This window comes from Rhipicephalus sanguineus, chromosome 4 (genome assembly GCF_013339695.2).
Source record: "Rhipicephalus sanguineus isolate Rsan-2018 chromosome 4, BIME_Rsan_1.4, whole genome shotgun sequence".
Lineage (NCBI taxonomy): Eukaryota > Metazoa > Arthropoda > Arachnida > Ixodida > Ixodidae > Rhipicephalus > Rhipicephalus sanguineus.
Genome location: NC_051179.1, coordinates 12766736 through 12784676, shown reverse-complemented (window position 1 = coordinate 12784676; position 17941 = coordinate 12766736). Strand labels below are relative to the sequence as shown.

General features: G+C 45.1%; 1 protein-coding gene across 1 annotated transcript in view; it reads right to left on the bottom strand.

Annotated features, from left to right (window-relative positions):
- Positions 1–406: 406 nt before the first annotated feature.
- LOC119389415 (actin-related protein 2/3 complex subunit 3-B) overlaps positions 407–17941 on the bottom strand; it is a 109297-nt gene continuing 91762 nt past the window's right edge. The window contains exons 4-9 of the mRNA XM_049414422.1: positions 10437–10536; positions 8170–8246; positions 6941–7009; positions 3627–3753; positions 2390–2484; positions 407–576 (exon numbers count right to left, since the gene is read on the bottom strand). Of these exons, the coding sequence (XP_049270379.1) occupies positions 505–576; positions 2390–2484; positions 3627–3753; positions 6941–7009; positions 8170–8246; positions 10437–10536 (540 nt within the window). The 3' untranslated portion in view covers positions 407–504. The remainder of the gene's footprint in view (positions 577–2389; positions 2485–3626; positions 3754–6940; positions 7010–8169; positions 8247–10436; positions 10537–17941) is intronic.

Below are 17941 nucleotides of genomic sequence, written 5' to 3'. Positions count from 1 at the left end.
TTACTTTTGATGCCTGCCTGAAGGTTATGTGCATGTTCATGTTTGGAAAGCTTTATTATGTTGCCCGACACCATGCCAAGCATGATAACTATTAAAGGTTTGTTACAGTGCAAGAATAAAATCGTAAAGAAAAAAGGCACACAAACGCTTTCTGTCTTTAGTGATCTTGCACTCCATTTTAGGTATTCACAAACCAGAAATGCCAAACAAATGACCTTTTCTTAGAGTTCTAAGAAACTGCCAAAAGTTTTAGCTATATATTGAGGAACAATGCACACAGGCATCAGCAAATTGAGAAAGGGCCTTATAGTGATAATGATGCAGCCACCTTTTATAACATCAAGGCAAAAAAGCATTCCTGGATGTGTTTGGTTTTAATTAACAAATTATTTCCTGGACTGATTACAAAAGCAGTCCTAGATCACTTACTGAATCTACATTTTGCGGAAGTGTTGGCACTTGCGTAATAATTTAGGCAAGGTGTCATGGTACATGTTATGCCTGTCATTGATAAGCATGACCGAAGCCAGACAGACTCTTGTCCATGAATTTCCTCTTTGCAAAGCACAGCCACCACTGCAAAGATAAAAAGATCATTACCTTTAGATAATTTAAAGTGTCTTAATAATTTCGACTGCACAAATAATAAGCCACCAGAACAGCAGCACAATTCAAACTCACGATTGTCAGAAGCTTGAGTTCTCTCAAGAGGTGTCAAGATGTGACCAAACACAAAGCAATATGAAGAGTTACAAAGTAGAGATGACACAGAAACCCTATGCATAATAAGCATTGTGAAAGAGTCCCCGAAACAGCTTTCTAAAGTTGTGTAAGTGGTCAGGCTACAACTGGAGTAAATCATTTGCACCATAATTTAAGTTAAGCACAGTTACATCAAGGGAGTTATGGGCGATTACAGATTGCCTTCCTCCCAAGCTTGACCTTTTTCTCCTGAACTTCTTTACCAGGTGGACGGGACTAAGTTTTGCCTTCTACAATCCTCCATGTGGTTTGCTGTAAATCGCAGAAGGCATGCCCCTGTGTCTCATTGGCATAGCCAGAGGGGTGGGTGGTTGGGGGGTTCATTCCCAGCAATGCATTCTTCCAGCAATGTTTACATTTTGTACATACGTATGGAAACATGAACATACCTGAAAGGGAGTAAGACACCCTCCCCCAAATAAATTTCTGGCTACACCTCTGCCATGTTTGTCTGGCTGGTTTATGCACCACCAGGTGCCACCACAGGGTTACTTGGCTCAACCGCGAAAGTGATATCCCAAAACAGGGGCAGCCTGAAAACTGAGCGTGGTGGAGCGAAGAGATCTCCAGTGAAGGGCAAGTAAATGGCACTTTATGCAGAGCGCTTAAATTCGTCTGTAAATGATATGAAGGGTCTATACCACTGGCTGAATAGGTTCGTAAAAAATAGTCAAAACAGTTTCAGGGTCCCTTTAATAAAATATTTTGTAGGGCAACTGTCATATCCTCTGAATTCTTTTCTTAAATGCACGCTACTGTAGAGACATGGATGTTTAAGGCAAATAATTATATACAAGTCATTTTGATTATATGCTGTCCTACAAATGTCTGCTTTTTTGTTCACTCAACTTCAAGGCAAGGCAGAAACATGAATGTAAGTTTACGTATGTTTAAATATGGGAGATTATAAAAGGCGGGTTTACACTAGAGCGACACGACACCGATGCAGACACGAGGCAAACGCAGACGGTCGGCCGACAATGTCGCCGGATCGTCAGGTCACACTAGGCCAGCGACAATGCCGACGCCTCCAAAGACAGCATGTCGTAGTAGTGTAACATGATGGCAGACCAAAAACACCAGCAAAACGCGTCGGCAGACTGGTCGTCGGCAGGTCGTCGGGAAATCTGGCCGTGCGAAAATTTGCCCATGTCGTTGCTTCGAACGTCGAAGGGGGAGATCTTGGGGGTAGTCCCCCATCGAGATCCTCGGGCATTTGACAATGGACATCTTGCACACCCCTCCAACATCTTTCCTTCGCTTCCGTTTTCTTATCCGCACCCCGCTCCGCGACGCAGCGGGGTTGGCGCGCCTTCTGTGTGACAAGAGAATCGGCCGACGAGAGGCTGGGAACACGACAAGACGCGGACGGCATCTTCCAAAGACGATCAGCCGACTGTTGGCATGTTGCAGTGTAAATAGGACGACGACACGACAAAAAACACTCCCAGAGACAGTCAGCAGACCAAAATCAGTGTCATGTCGCTCTAGTGTAAACAAGCCTAAAGTGCCCCACAAAACAAAAGCCATAAGGTTTATTTCTACATTTATAAGATGTCCACTCTGAATTCATTAAGAATTTCACACACAGCTTTCCACATCTCAGTGCAAAAATGCTTTGACTCACCTTGCTCGGCTTCCCAGTCTCGCTATCAAAGACCTTGTCACACAGACGCTGCCCACATTCCTGTCGCAGCTGTGTAAGGTAAGCCCTCATTGTCTCTGAAATGAAATGATACATTCTTCTGCTTTCACCAGTAGTGCGTTTAAATGAAGAAATTAGTAATAGTGTGCGTGATGCTTATCACAGCTCATGCCAGGAATCAAAACGAAGTCTAGTAAATCAGACAACACACACCTAAGTAAAAAGCTTGGCACCAACGGTGTCCCATATGGCTGTGCATATAAAAATTGTGGGGTCAAGATGCCATTCCATGCCTCAGCCCCCAGCTTGCGAGTTACAACAGCTGCACTAGTGGCAGCATGGTAGACATGACTAGCACGCCGAACCTACCTTTCCAAGCAAATCGTGCTTCTCTCTCCTGGCACCGAGTCATTGCATCAGCACACGCTACTGAAATGCGCACTGACCGGCCTTCCAGGTGCAGTGTGCGGGTGCACTCTCCACCCGAGCTTCGTTTTCCTGAGTACTTTGTCATCATGGCGGGTGCTCAAAGACCTTCAATGAGATGGTTACACGAGACTTTTGTTCTGTGACCTCTCATTCTGGTGTACCCTTACTTGGTTAGCCTATAGCACTGAGGGGCACATATACTCAATTGGTCTTGCGGTTGGCCTCTCGCAAGCCATGACTGTGGCAGTGCGTTGCATTTTGGGTTAATAGACTAGCGTTTGCCCAACTCGCAATGCTCAGCACGATTTCAAACAATGCTGACTAGTCAGCTACCTGTTAAATGCTTCACATAGCATTGATTACCACAACACACGGCATGGACTTTGTTTCTTCTTCATTCCCTTTCACCCTGCGCCTTTTAGAAGTGCCTGCAAGCAGTAACCTTTTGACCTTTGCCGCCCACACCCCTCCACCTATCACAACTGAACATTTTCAATTTCCTTAATTGCTCCACCTTCATCTTATTCACTCCTCCTTGCCTGCAGGGGTAGAAGAGAGGGTCCATTATATAAGCACTGCCAAGAAAAATCGTTAAATACAAGTCCCTTTGTCAGAACGTTAGAAGTCTTCCCTTGTTTGATCACTGATGATTAAATCAACAGCTTTTGCACAACTGGAAAAACGCACACCGTCTCTTGTCCCCTGAGCTAGTTTGCTTGCATGCAAAGAACTAAGAAGGAATAAAAAAAACACATGCAACAATAAACACCTCAGCAAGACATGGCCTTACCTGCTTCAGCTGGAGACGAAGGCTTTGCGTAGACTGGATTTAGAGGAAATCCTGCTTCTCCAGGGATGTCAAATTTGGAGATGGCCAGTGCCTTCATGTCCTGGATACCTTGGTTTTTGTTTGAGCACTGTTAGGTGAAAAACAGTTTAGAAGTGAGACTGGGCGCTTGTTTAAAGCTGGAAAAAGGCGAGAAATGATAGCAACAGAGAAGGCATGGAAGGAGGGGATGCATCTGGTGCACTTCAATCAACTTGAACTTGGCTGTCATACAATACTTTCATGAACAAAAACTTAAGTGAGATTTATAACTTAGTAGTGCATCGTCATCTAAAGGCTTGCCCTGCATCCCCCATTTACCCGTGTAAGGAGGAACAAGTCACACTTTAACAAGTGCGACTGATATGTGCAATGCCCACTAAATGCAGCTAATATGTTTGTTACCTATACACAGTTGTTCTAAAGCTAGGTGCATCTGCTGTGTGGATAGGACTGCAAGACTGATGCGTATGAAAAATCACTCAGTGGCAGTATTTGCACCCTTTCTCCACAAGTTCCACCCTAAACTATACACAAATTAAAATTAAAACCCATGGTGTTAATTGATGTCAATATAAAATCACAAACATGTTCCAACTAGTGAGGATTTTACTTCAGTATAAGATTCTAAAAGGTTTACAGGCATACATAAAGTTTCCATAGAGCCTGTGTACACACATGTGTACACAGATTTTTATGAACTATATGTACCTGCTCAGGTGTGTTATCTTTTGTTCTTTTCAAGCAGAAAACGTTCAAGTGATGTTTATTCAATAGACCTTTTTCAAGCAATCCCACAACCCCCCGCGAGCGCGTGAAGCACTGTGGGAAAAGTGTGTACGGCGAGCCCGCCGGCTGTTCCGTCACTCGCTGCTCGTTGGCGCCGTGGAAGCACCAAACGAAAAAAACGCGTCGCCCCTGGTTGACTATTATTAAAACCTAAATATTACACATGCCTGAACGCACCTGCATGTATCTCTATGCATGAAATGCGAAAGGAATGATGCAGTCAGTGTACGTATTACGGAGTGGATGTATACCGGAAGTAGCAGTTAAGCGGCATGCGAGTTATCACGTACGTGCCGATACATGCAGTCAAAACACACTTTCGTGAGCGATGTGAGCTGGAACACCGAATTCGTATTTATTCAATGATTACTTGTTCACAAGCCGCTATGGCGTTTAATGCCATATCGGCTCGTGATCGGGTTTAACCAAACTGTAGAGAGGTGTTACAGTGTTCAGGTATACAGATTATTTGATTTTAATTGACAAGACACGTGCTGTACGAAGAAGTGAGCACATTATAAACGTGTTTAAAGAAAAAGGGATGGGACTAGAATTCACTTCCGAGATGCCTTGCTCTGATAACTTGCAGTTTCTTGATACGTGCTTTTAAGTTTCACTGCGAAGCATGTTTGCGGGCAGTATAGCCCACATTCAGCAAAATAGGTGTTTAATTTCGTGTCGGCGCATTCGAATATTGTTAAACGAGGAATTGTTATGTCATGATTACGCACGGCATTGGAAAAAAACTTGCGCACATAAGATGAGCAGTAATTTCCAGCTGCAAAGTGATCAAAGAGGCGGGATATCCTGCGTATCGTTGTATCGGTTTGCAAAAATCTGTTCGCATGGCAAAGAAAGATTAACACGGACGTCCTCCATCCGTAAATAATGAAAAAACTAGAAATATTGCAGTTATTCCACATATGTATAAGAAGTCGCATGGCAAGCGATGTGGGGGTGAAGGTTCTGTTTGCCGCCCCATATAAGCTTAGTCGCATTAAGCGGTCTGCGGTGGGGAAAGAAAAATGTGGTCAGAGGCATTCCAATTGTTTTGTAAATTCTGTAGGAGTTAACCGCAAATTTCTCTTTCTTGTGTCCACATGTACATCGGCCAGACTGGTCGATGTATTAATATGCGCCTCAGCAAGCATCGAAATTCATTGAATTGAGCCGTCTCATCTCGCATCGCTATGTCAGTCATGAAAATGTAATCCCATCTTCGAAAGCACGGTAATTTTGTACCATCAACCTAATCAGACAATGCGAGAAATTTCGGAGGCATATCATGTCACAAATAACGACACACTTTGTGTCAGTCAACCTTATCAGTCGTTACAAGACAAGGAATTCAAGTTTATTAATCGACTGTAAGCATGCGCCTTGGTTTTTTTACTTTTTGTGCCTCTTTATGACACGCGCGATGCGCTCCCATTTTTGTATATATGTTTTTTTTTCACGCGTGCAATAAACTTTCAGTTGTGTGTAAGCGCTGGTTTGTGCATTTCTTTCCTTGTACTGCTCCTTTCTTTTTTCGCTCTAAGTATTATTCCAACCTGTAGCTAAAGCACCAACAAAGGTTAGTAAGCACTTATCGTTCTTTACATATATGGTGCGAGCGACTCAATGAATGTATCTCATTTCCCCAAATGTCGACGACACTTTCTAGTGTACTCTTTAAAATATCAGAACCTCACACTGTATTCGTCGACAGTGTCAATGGATATTGATTCTAAATACATCCGCGAATCATAGACTGCTCCTGCACTTCATAGGCAACCGAACTGTATTTTTTTTTTTTCATTTATGCCGTAAGACGCACTGGCGCAAAAAAAAAAAAGTGACGCTTCTGAGCCGCTCAACTAGTCCAACAGTGGGACAGACGGAAATCGTCGAGAGGCCGTCGCAGCTAAATACTGAAGTTCATGATTGAATTGCGCAGTAACATGTTGCACCTTGCCAAATTCACTGTGTCTAAGAAGTCCTGGCACGGCGCAAGCGGAAAGCTACAGCGCGAGGCCCGCGCGCTCGTCGAGGCGGCTGCTGCGGCGTACACACATTTCCCATGACCACTTGCGCGCCCGTTGGTGGCGCTCGTGTGCTTGAAAAAGATCTATTGTGAGCAACAGTTTACTGGTTGACATTTCATGCCAACTGCATAGGACGTCAAAGATTTGTGGAATATATTGTTTGATTTCACACACTTGGTGCATTATTTGTGAATTAATTAAAAACATTTTACAGTGCCTTGGGGAATCACAACGAACATTATCATTGCATCGTAAACTTACAATGTGATTCCCATATTATTTCTATGTACTGATGTGTTTTTTCAGCTTCAGTGCTCCAAAAAAAAGAGCTTACTCACTAGAATGGCATTGGTAGTAATCCTCAAGTGTATTTATGCTACTTTCCATTGCTTTTAAACAGTAAAGGCACGAGCGATAACAGCTGGCAGTGCAACATCAACAATAAAAGCAGTTCAAACTTGCCTTCTGAAGTTTCTTCAAGCACTCGGAAATGTACAGCGTCAAGTATATCAGTACACGATCAGCTTCATTCTGAAAATCGGGACAAAAGCATATGCTACTAGACTGGATAATGTGCCAAGACTACGATGCGACTATGAGGCATGTTGTAGTGGAGGTACTTTGAAATAAATATTGGTCGCCTCGGGTCAACATAAAAGATCTCGGACAAATTAACATAACTTTTTTTGAATGAAGACGTACAGGTCACACTTACGATGAATGGCCCACAAACTCAGACCAATATGCAAATGTTTTTGCATTATGCCCCCACGAAAATGCCCCCGCCCCCCGCAGCCGGGTTCGAACTCATGACTTCAAGCACAGCATGATTACACTATAGACACTACACCACAGGCGAGGAATATGTTATCCATAATAAAACTGTACTAATGATAATAATAATAAGAAGACTATAGAACAGAGATGTGTATGTTCCTAACATTAATGCAGATAATGAAACAGTAAATACCTTTTACTGTTCCATCAAACACCTATTAAGCACAAATAAGCCTACTTATACTTCAAAAGGCATCATAGCGTTAGCAGACACAGACGAGGAAGACAACGGGACGCGTGCTAACTTTCAACTTAATGTAAATTATCAGAAACAACAATATATAGATCCGTAAACAAAAAAGGCCCAATCAACGCACACAAAAACCTGCCACGTCCAGAAAGACGAATTCATTTGCAGTCAGTGCCATCAAAGAGGAGCTGACACAGCTATCACCGGCCCTCATGTGGACATTAACTGTTCATCGTACTGGTCCCAATTTGAAAGTGTAGCAACACATGCTTCATTACAGCAGCGAAATTGATTAATTGAAACCTTTTTCTTCAATTCAAATGAAATAATAAGCACTACCTGCAAAAAGAAGCATCAACCTACGAAATGCAATCTTCAGATAAAGGCTGAACATTGACATACTACAGTAGAACCACATACGTTTTTCACGCACACACAAAAACAAAGAACTGCGGGAATAAGCATATTGTCCAGGAAAATACACAATCCAAATTCATTGAACCGCAGTGCAATTTCGCTTGATAACGATATCATGAACGATGACACAGGGAAATCATACGAAACTGGAACGCATAAACGAGGTTCTAATGTATAGTGCACTGTGGCAGGTTCTTTACAGATGTCTGATAACCAAACTAAGCCTTTTGTGGAACTGTACACTCACCTTTATTTCATATGTTCGAAAGAAAACATTGGCTTTGAAATAATACAGTGCTTCTTCAATAATGTCTGTCTCATCAGCTGAAAAAGAAAAGACATGCAACTTTGTCAGCCCTTTTCTTTTGGTGATAGGCAATGCAAAAAAAAATTACAGGTTAAATAAATACAATCTTGTTTTGTAAAGGCGATGGTATCAAAAACTTGTAAATAATAATGCATCACTATACACCAACTATCATGTGGTTGAGGCATGGCTCATTTTTCAGTAAAGCTAGTTTCTGAGGTTTCACAGCCCTAAGCAACTCAGGCTATGAGACACGCCGTTGTGGAGGGCTCCGGGTAACTTTAACCACCAGGTATTCTTTAACATGCGCTGACATTGCACAGCATATGGGCCTCTCATCTTTCAGTAACATAACAGAAGCGTAAGCAATGGTAAATGTTTGATAGTGCTGCAATTGTGGCTAGTTGGTTATACATACTTATCATCTTCACTGCACTATTTTGGACACAAAATGTGATATAGGACACAGGCACGGCACTCCTGCTTGTGCCTTATTTTGTGTACAAAAAATTCAATAAGAACCACAAGTCTTGCAGGTATCATATGTGGATGCCTTTCAAGCTGAGGTCAGTATTTCTTCTGAGCCCTATGTGCCTTTTCTTTCCACTTCCCCATGCTGTGCACAATGACAATTTGGCAGATCAATAAACTTACGAACAACAACAATCTGGGGTTTTATGAGCCAATAACAAGATGATATGAGGCACACCGTAGCGGGGGACTCCGGATTAATTTTGACCCACCGCGACTTAGAGCACCCGAGGTTCTTTAACAAGCATTCTCGAGCTCAGTGGTGCACCACCTTGCCTGCTAAGTTATCCCGGTAGGTGAGAAAGTATGCTTCTGGTGTCCTTTCACTACAAGGGGAATTCCACTTCCAAGTGTATAGTTGAAGACCCAAAAGCAAAACTTTCTCAAAAACAGACTTTTTTTGTCAAACTGTATTGCAGCAATTGTGCAGTTATAAACATTATGAAAACTTTGGGAAAGTTGACAAGTGTGGGTGCATGTGTGCACTGGGCATGTTTCACGCTCCTGCCAGGAGAAGACAATGTTGTGCATAAATCTGTTTCTAAATTATAAGAACACAAGTTCGTGGAATATCTCTGCAACCCACTGACACCTGTTGTTATTGCACTATATTTAACCTTTACAGCCTCCACTTTGTCAACACACTTTAAAAGCCCATTTTTGTGTAGAAATTCCTTGTCCCACTTCTCTCTTAGCACGCATACACTAATGCATGCCTATGGACAGCAGCAGCAACACACAGCCTGCACTCTAAGACAGAGGTGTGCCACTGCTCTGAAAAATCATCCACTATGTGTACACATGTTATTAAACTCAAGATTAGTGAAACAGTGTGTTCAAGGTATTCCCAGTGAATTAAGGTCTGAACATAATCAGACTGCTTGCCCAAGTGATACTGCCCACCAATTCCAAATAAAATGCACCGGAGCAGGCATAAATGGGCTGAAGCATATTGCTTTGATCAGTAGGGATGCAAGACATTTGAATTCCTTTCATAGATTACATGAAAAAAGGGGGAAGTTTTGAGGGCTCGTTTCTTTGTATGACACAACCTTAATGAAAACCAGCAGATAATGAAGCCAAGGAAGGTATAGGGAACGTTAATTGTGCTGTTTTAAGTGTATTGTAGCAGTTGCGATACAGATGTGAAGAAAGCAAAGTGCACAAAAAGACAACTTGCCACCAGCAGGGATTGAACCTGCAACCTTCGGATAACACACCCGATGCTCCACCAATTGAGCTACGGCAGCAGTCATCCTCTCGTGCACTTTATCGGGTATTTATGTGCATGGAAACCTGGGAGTGCTGGTCAGCACTGCTCACAGCCACGACGGCGAGTGTAGAACTCTTTCTTTGCCAGCTGGCGTCACATAGCACATGATCATTTAAGGAGTGGACAGCTGACCAGTAAGCCCTCGTATGCTACCTAAGGGCATCAAGTCTGCTGGAACAAAACCTTCACTATGAATGAATGAATGAAAGAAGGGGGGAATTTTGAGGGCTCATTTACAGCATTTATGCAGACTACAGCATATGCAGGCAATTTAAATGTGACCCTTGATGTTTTTAAAGGCTTTGCCTACCAATTCAGTGTGTTTATGCACAAATGTCAATGTTGCTTGAGGGTCCTTTCAAAATTCACGAGAAGTGAATGACACTTTAAAAGCCATACTCACTGCTCTTTGGAGCTGGGCCCCTGTACTGAGACTTGATAGGAAGAATGGCCATATTGCCCACCAATCCTGCTGAGCCATTTGTGAATTGGGAGTGGTAGGCCTGCAATAGGATGCACACCATGTCACACAGTAGCAGTTTACAATGGCTGAAAATGCATGACACTTGCTTTAGGAAATGTTGAAAACAGCTGTAATGGTAAAATGTGAGCCAAGACCTGCTAATGCATGAATAAATGGAGAGAAAAAAGGCAGGGGGAACGAAATTATAATGCAAGGTATGGCTAACAACATTATTAGGAAAAAGATCAATAGCTTAGCTATTCTAGCAGTGCACAAACGGTAGCTAAATGTACAACATTTATTGTGAAAAATATACGTTCGAATGTTTTAAAACGGTGATTTAAGCGTTCGGTCCACTTACGCCTAGACGTGATATGAATGTGTGGATGAATGAATTAGAGAAAACGTCAGCGTATCGCAGAACGCCGTGCTTCCATTGAAGCAACAATCTACAGTTAATTCCCATGTTCTGCACATACATATGACAAATAAGCGCAAAGCTACTTGATTGCCTGGTCATACATAATCAGCTATCGGCAGTGAATGGGAACATGACCTGCATAAAAAGATTTACGAGAACCTTATACGTCTCCAAAGGCAGCTTCCCGGCCAAAAGATGACTATTTCAAGCGCTCCTGCAGAAATAGACAAGCAGTGAGGCAATCGAAGTACGCACCGTACAAGTTTTCATCCATCCTTCTATATCCATCTTCCCAAACGTCTAGAACATAAATGCCGCGCGCGATGACAAGCTAACCGCAGTGACCGCAGCTTGCAACTGCTCAGTCACGGCGAGGGTGCTTGCGACGGAGACGCGCAACGCTAGCACGCAGCCCTACGCGGAATGAGTAATCGCTTATTCAGTCAACCGCACCCCAGCTTTGTCCTTCTCACGGGTCACTTGATCCTATGTGTACAGCACGCCTCACTGGTAGCACATGCAACTTTGAAAACAATTCGAGAAGGCAAGTTTTTGCAGCACTTGTTCTTATACAAACGGCCGATGAAAGCTGGCAGTCCGGCCCCGCACAACGATGAAACGCCAAGATGCGCTTTCCAAAATGATGTAGGCCGACGTGACAGATAGCATAGAGTTCTACCCCAACAAAATGTAACAAATCACGGCCCTAAATACGTGGAGCACGCTGTATCAGTCAAGTTAGAAAACTACTACACTTCTGCTTCATTTCAGCAATTCTTGCGGCGAGGACTCACTCAGCACAGTAAGGTAAAATATAAACATTTTTATCACTTACCGGCATGAGGATAGTTTTGAGCAAGTGAAGTGGAATACGACAAGATGCACCTACACCGGAATAAAGTTGTTCCCACCCACAAACCGGCCTCTTCACGGGAAGTGAGTCGGTGAATCCGCTTGATAACAAATTTTCGGTTTGCGTAGCTGTCTTGGATTGGCTCTATGCGCTAGTTCTGGCTGTCGACACTTGGCCGACGAAAAAGTAGCAAAAGGAAGGATTCAAGCGCAGTTTCAAGGTTATCGTGTTTAGTGATATCAGAGTTATAAGGATCACATATCTATATGTGTGTATGTGCCTTCCTTTCTGTTCATGGGCATAGGTAGGGTGGCCACCCTAGTAACCCTAGCATAGGCGTGTGCACAGGGGGGGGGGGGGGGGGGGGTGTTTCCACGAAACACGAAACCTCTATAAAACGTATTACAAAGGTTTATAGAGGTTTTAAACGTTTTGAAGACGTTTTATAGAGGTTTTGTGTTTCATGGGTTGGCCGCCCCCCTAATCACCTAAGAGGGGGGGGGGGCGCAAAATCTGCCCTATACATTGACTTAGTAGGGTGGGGGTGGGGGGGCGCAGCGATGAACCTCCCCCCCCCCTGATGGGGAACCCTGCGCACGCCTATGTTCATGGGTGCAATCGCGGAGCGATGCCTTTTCCGATGCCAATGCGTTTCATGCTTTTAGCACTTGGCCAGTGTTCAGATGCGACGCTACGTCCGCGTTATCAACGAGATAAGCAAGCCGTGAGTGGTGGATGATAACAATAGCATAGAATCTATGCTAGGTCGACGATAAGAATAGCATACAAATCTCCTGTATGCAGAGGCGGCGTTATAAGCAAGTGTGCAGCTCAGCAAATGCTGATATTTATTGTGACATTAAAGGGACCGACAACTGATTTTCCTCGACCCAGTTTTTTACGACGCGACAGGAAGCTCACCCTTCGTAGCGTTTGTAGCTGCAGTGGTTTATCCGAAAAGCACGTAGTTATTTTATAAGCAGTATTTTTCGATCTGAAAGGCTGCAAACACGCATGGAGGCTTGCTCCAGCAACGCTGAGAATTGATTGCGATGCCGCTGGCCCTTGTGAAAGCTGACGTTGTTCTCCTTTCGCAGGAGTTACTGTAACTATGCTTAACCACCTTTATTTTGAGCTTTCCAACCATTTTTGAAAATAGCAAGCTGTTAAAATGTGATGTGTGGCATTATACACCTTCCCGGTATTTGTACAGCGTTGTGTGCGCCTGCGCCCAAGGTTGCCTGCGCCTGTGTCATGGATGGCTTGTCCCGGCGTCGTTACTCTCTCGATACACGAGCCAAGCCAACTAATCGAAAACGTAACTGTGCATATGCACGGCCGCATCGAGTAGCAGCGCGCGTCATTTCCGAGACGAAGTGTAGGTAGCAAAACTATGTCGCTCCAAAATCTTAGCGACCTGGAAACTGCGTGCACGGTTGCATGAGCACGCTGAAAAGTTGCTCGAGACGCGCTGACGAGCATGGGATCATTACGTCACGCGATGGCAGCGCCACTTTAATGGATACTACTAACGCAGGCCTCTATGTACATTATTATGGAGTAATACCTTTTACTATAAAGAAACGAACAATGTTTCAATACTAACAAAAAAAATCGTCGACCGCGTACAGCAATCAACGGTCACGTGGCCGTCTTCATCGGATAATTCATGTTTTTTGCCGCCAGAGGCGCCAGGTCATTTTTCGCGACTTTCAATTAAGAAATAAAAATATAAATCCATCTCTCACGGAAAAAACAGGGTTGGTTTGAGTCAGTGCAACGGACAATCTTTACATCAGTGGAGTCAACTCATTTTATATTCTGGGCAGTTGTCGGTCCCTTTAAAGTCAATTTTTCCATGGCGCACCTACCGACATCGACACTAGCTTGACGTCAGGCTACAGAATAGGGTTTCTTACATTTGTGAGAAACACTAGGGACCATAGAAACACTATGGGCTACAGTACCCATAGAGTTTCCGCCAGATAAGGAGGCCCCCTACTCCCCATCCCCGGCACACAGGCCTAGGTGATGGGGGCCGGCACCTCCGCGATTAGAAGCAGGCGAAGAGGTCTTGATTCCTCGCGGCTTCTTCCGCCAGGCGGATGGCTTGTTGCTGTGAAGCAGGGTCCTCGCTCCGCAGCAGGGCTTCCCAGGCCTCTCTACTATTTATATTTCATTTAGCCCCTGGGGAGCTATCACACTCCCAGATTATGTGGTCGAGGGTCCCTCTCGCCACTTGCAACTATCGTTTGGCCTATCACTTTTCTGAACATGATATGCCCAGACCGGGCATATCATCATCCATACTTAATGTAAATGCGCAAAAAACGGACGGAAACACGAAGGGCGAGAAAAGGACAAACAAGCGCAGACTATCAACTGAAGTTGGAGAGGAGAAAGAGGGGGAAGCGTAGGAGAGGAGAGGGCGATACATATCACGTACTGTCGCAGCGCATTGTCTTTAGGGAGCCTTCATGTGGGCACGCCCCCTCCGTTTTTAATCACACTACTACGACGGGGACGAACGGGTGCCGCTATAAGGAGCTTCGCCCCTAAAATCGGCGATAAGCTTGCGTGGTGCAGAATAGTTCGGTTGGTTAAATGCTTATGTGCGGCGCCCGCGAGGGCATCACCAGCCATGGTCGGCGACAGGCCGGGGCGGTTTGCCACTTGTTACCACGTGCCGTGTGGGACGCAGGTCGCTGCTGGATCGTGGAGGCTTCGCGTGGCCTCACCGGGGTGACGTGGCTGACGAAGGTGCCCTGTTCACGCAGCTGCTGGCCGCCCCCGACCGCGTGGGCCTTCCCGCCAGAGTCAGCGCCGAGACGTCGCCGCTTCGCCTGGCTCCCTCCACGCTACTCGGGCACCACGGACTACGGCTCGAGTTCATGGGACAGTGGCGCTTCCGCGACTACTACCATCTGCTCGCCCGTATGCTGGCCCGCCCCTCGATGCGTCCTCACGGCTCTTGGACGAGCAACAATCGAGTGCAACCTCAACCGAAAAAAAAAAAAAAAACTCTTATGCGCTCCATTTATAGCGTCATTTTTCTGCAGCGTGAGTGCTCAAACTGTTAACCCTTACGTCATGTCTATACGCCCCCCAGTAAGCCTCAAGTGCTGTAGTGAACCGCGCTCCCTCGTTTGCTTCCTTGAGGCATGCCTCACGTCACGTGTGTTTCCGTGAGTTTCCATCAGACGGCTTCCCTGAAATTATACAACCGCCTTTGCAAACGTTATCGGTCTTCTTAGCACACTACTGCTGTCCTGATTCCTTTATGCACGCTTCTATTTCCTCCCCAGAGTGACTCAAATCTCGTGTCATTCGGCGACTTCGAGGAGTTGCACAGCGTGGCCGACAAGCATCTCGAGCCTTATCTCGAGGTCGGATCGCCCGATGGCCTATGGGAGGAGGTGATCACGTGGAATAGCACGGCAGACGACGCCGAACGGCGCCTGTCCAAGTCCTGGAGGCGGGCTTTGGTCACCTACCTGGTCAGCACCACGGGAGGGTACACACGCACTATTCCGTCACCTTGTGGAAGCCGCCTACGCATCTTAATTATGCTCATAATTGTTTGGCGTAAAAAGCGCAGACATGCCCGCTTTCGAACTTATGTAAAACCCCTCCAAATAATTCCTGTCTTCGGGCGCCAGAGATTTATTCCCCCTCTTCATCGACAACGTTGTCATTTTCGCCAAAACCGCGGCGCCGTTGTCGATCACCTATGTAAGAGAGTCGTGCAAGCTGATTTCCTTTCAAACCGTAAGTACTATTTTCTGTAGTACTATTTTCTGTGTAAATAACGCGCATATCGGGAACTAAATGCTCGTCTTTCCTACCTAAAATATGATCTTTGGCTAAGCAGTGCCGGAATCTCTGATGAAATTTTTTTTTGAATGAATGAATGAATGAATGAATGAATTTTATTTCTGGAAAACATACAGAAAAACGAAGCGAAGCTAAAGGCCATTCAGCCTGACGTGGCTTCGCTACGTGAAGTGTACAACATTTAAACGTCCAGCAAACAGTGCGACATGATATACCAATTGTCAACATGTATGGAGCAGCAAAAAATAACTAGAACACAATTGCATGAAAATTTGCAACATAAGCTACATAGGCATACGAAATTCAGACATCGTGGCTGTTTTCATTATATATAAAAAAAGAAAATACAAAATGCACATAAAGGCAACGCTATATACATACACGCATTTATGCATACACACACCGTCTACATACATACACACACTATATATACATACATATATATACATACACATGCATATGGTACATAAAAGTGAGAAACAGGTTGGAGGAACCTGGCCTGTGATTCATAGGAGACATAATATTTACAGAAATTCATTCACAAGTAGATCCTTGATGTGACGTTTGAACTGAGTTAATGACATGTTGAAGTTTAATTGCTCACCAAAGCGATTTAGCAACAGTGGTGCTCGATATGTAATTAGGGCTCTACCATACCCAGTCCTGGTAGCAGGAACGTGAATTCGTTGCCTACGCAGTGAGTATTTGTTTGTCGGGACGTTCACATTTCACACGTTAGGACGTTCACCAGCGACACGAACATGTGCCTGCATGGGAACACCGATACAGGCACATGTTCTTCCGCGTACTTCCCGTGCTTTCCGCGTGCCTGAAACACGCGGAAAGTGCGGCGTCACGGAAATGAGCAAAATTGATTGAATGGAACGTCTATGCAAGTTCTCTTTGGGTGGAACAGGGATGGATGTGGGTGGACAGAGAAGAGGGAGAAAGGAAATACAGGGAGGTTAACCAGAAGCAGTCTCCGGTTTGCTACCCTGCACGTGGGGCCATACGTAAGCGACCATAGCGTCGTGGAAGTATGTCGCATCATGGAAAAGGGAATAGCACTGTCACTGTGAACATGGTGATTTTCAGCTGCCCCTAAGTTGCGGGAATGCGCAGTGGCACTTCGTCGTCGGGCGATGCGTGGACGCTTGGTGCGGCCGCCGGGCTACCTGTTCGCCCTGACGTCTCTCGTCGAGGCGGTTGGCGCGCAGGGGTCGCAGCTGTATAGCGCCGCTGCTCACTTTCCAGTGGCTGGGAGACCGCTGAAGAGCTGGTGCACAGGCTCTGCTTCGAACGCCTCGACGTGGCCATGGGCTGGGTCGTCTTGGCGCAAGACGCCTTCACGCTTGCCGCAACCGCCGTGCGCAGCGACGTGCAGCACTTGGCGGAGCACGTGACCAATGTCACTGAGGGGCTGCTTGGAAAGTAGGTATATGCGAATGCATACCGCAACGCAATTTGAGGTACTGTGGCACAATGCGAAATAATTTTAGAAAAAGACAAATAAAGTGAACTCTCACTTGTACGAACGTCGGCTTAACGAATATTTCAGAATAACGACCATTTAGAGAATCCCCTGCGGTTTTCCTACGCATGCTATGCAAAAATCTTTCAGTTAAACGAATTTTTGAATAGTGACTATTTCAGCTGAACTTGATCTGCGGACGCGGGCTCATTTTTTAAATCAATTAAACGAAGTTTTGCGCTCTGCAGCACTGGCTTAGCCGATGCGCACCGCGACGAGGAAAGTTGTGATGGCTGAGGCAGGTTCAAACCCTGTATCTCTAGCCGAGGCTGTAGGATATACTAGAAAGTTACGAGACTTCGTACGACAGCAACAAGCCGCGCAGTGGCAGTGCACAGAATCGTAGACTCTCTAGACAGCTTTGTCTCCTCTAGCGCTTTAAGGGCGCCAGTCCAAATGAAAATAACAGAATTCATTTCGAAATATATTGCATTTCACACTTTTAACTCGATATCTTCTGTGCGCCATGCTGTTCCATATTCTAGTGAATATTCGGTTAATTGAACTTTCGGTTAAGTGAACCATTTTCTTGGGTCCCTTGAAGTTCACTCAAGTGAGAGTTCACTGTATTGATTATTCGGCCTTCAAATAGAATAATCTTTATTCTTCGAATACTTCGAATCGCTAACTGCGCGACAAGTTCCATTTCGGTTGCCCCCCCTCCCCTCCCCCCACCACACACGCGCGCGCATACACTCACACCCGCACGCACACGCACACCCGCACGCACGCGCGAAGTTGCGTGGGTAATCACCTTCAAGTTCCGACGTGATATCCTCAAGCACCGTCCCGAGCGCATGTGTCGG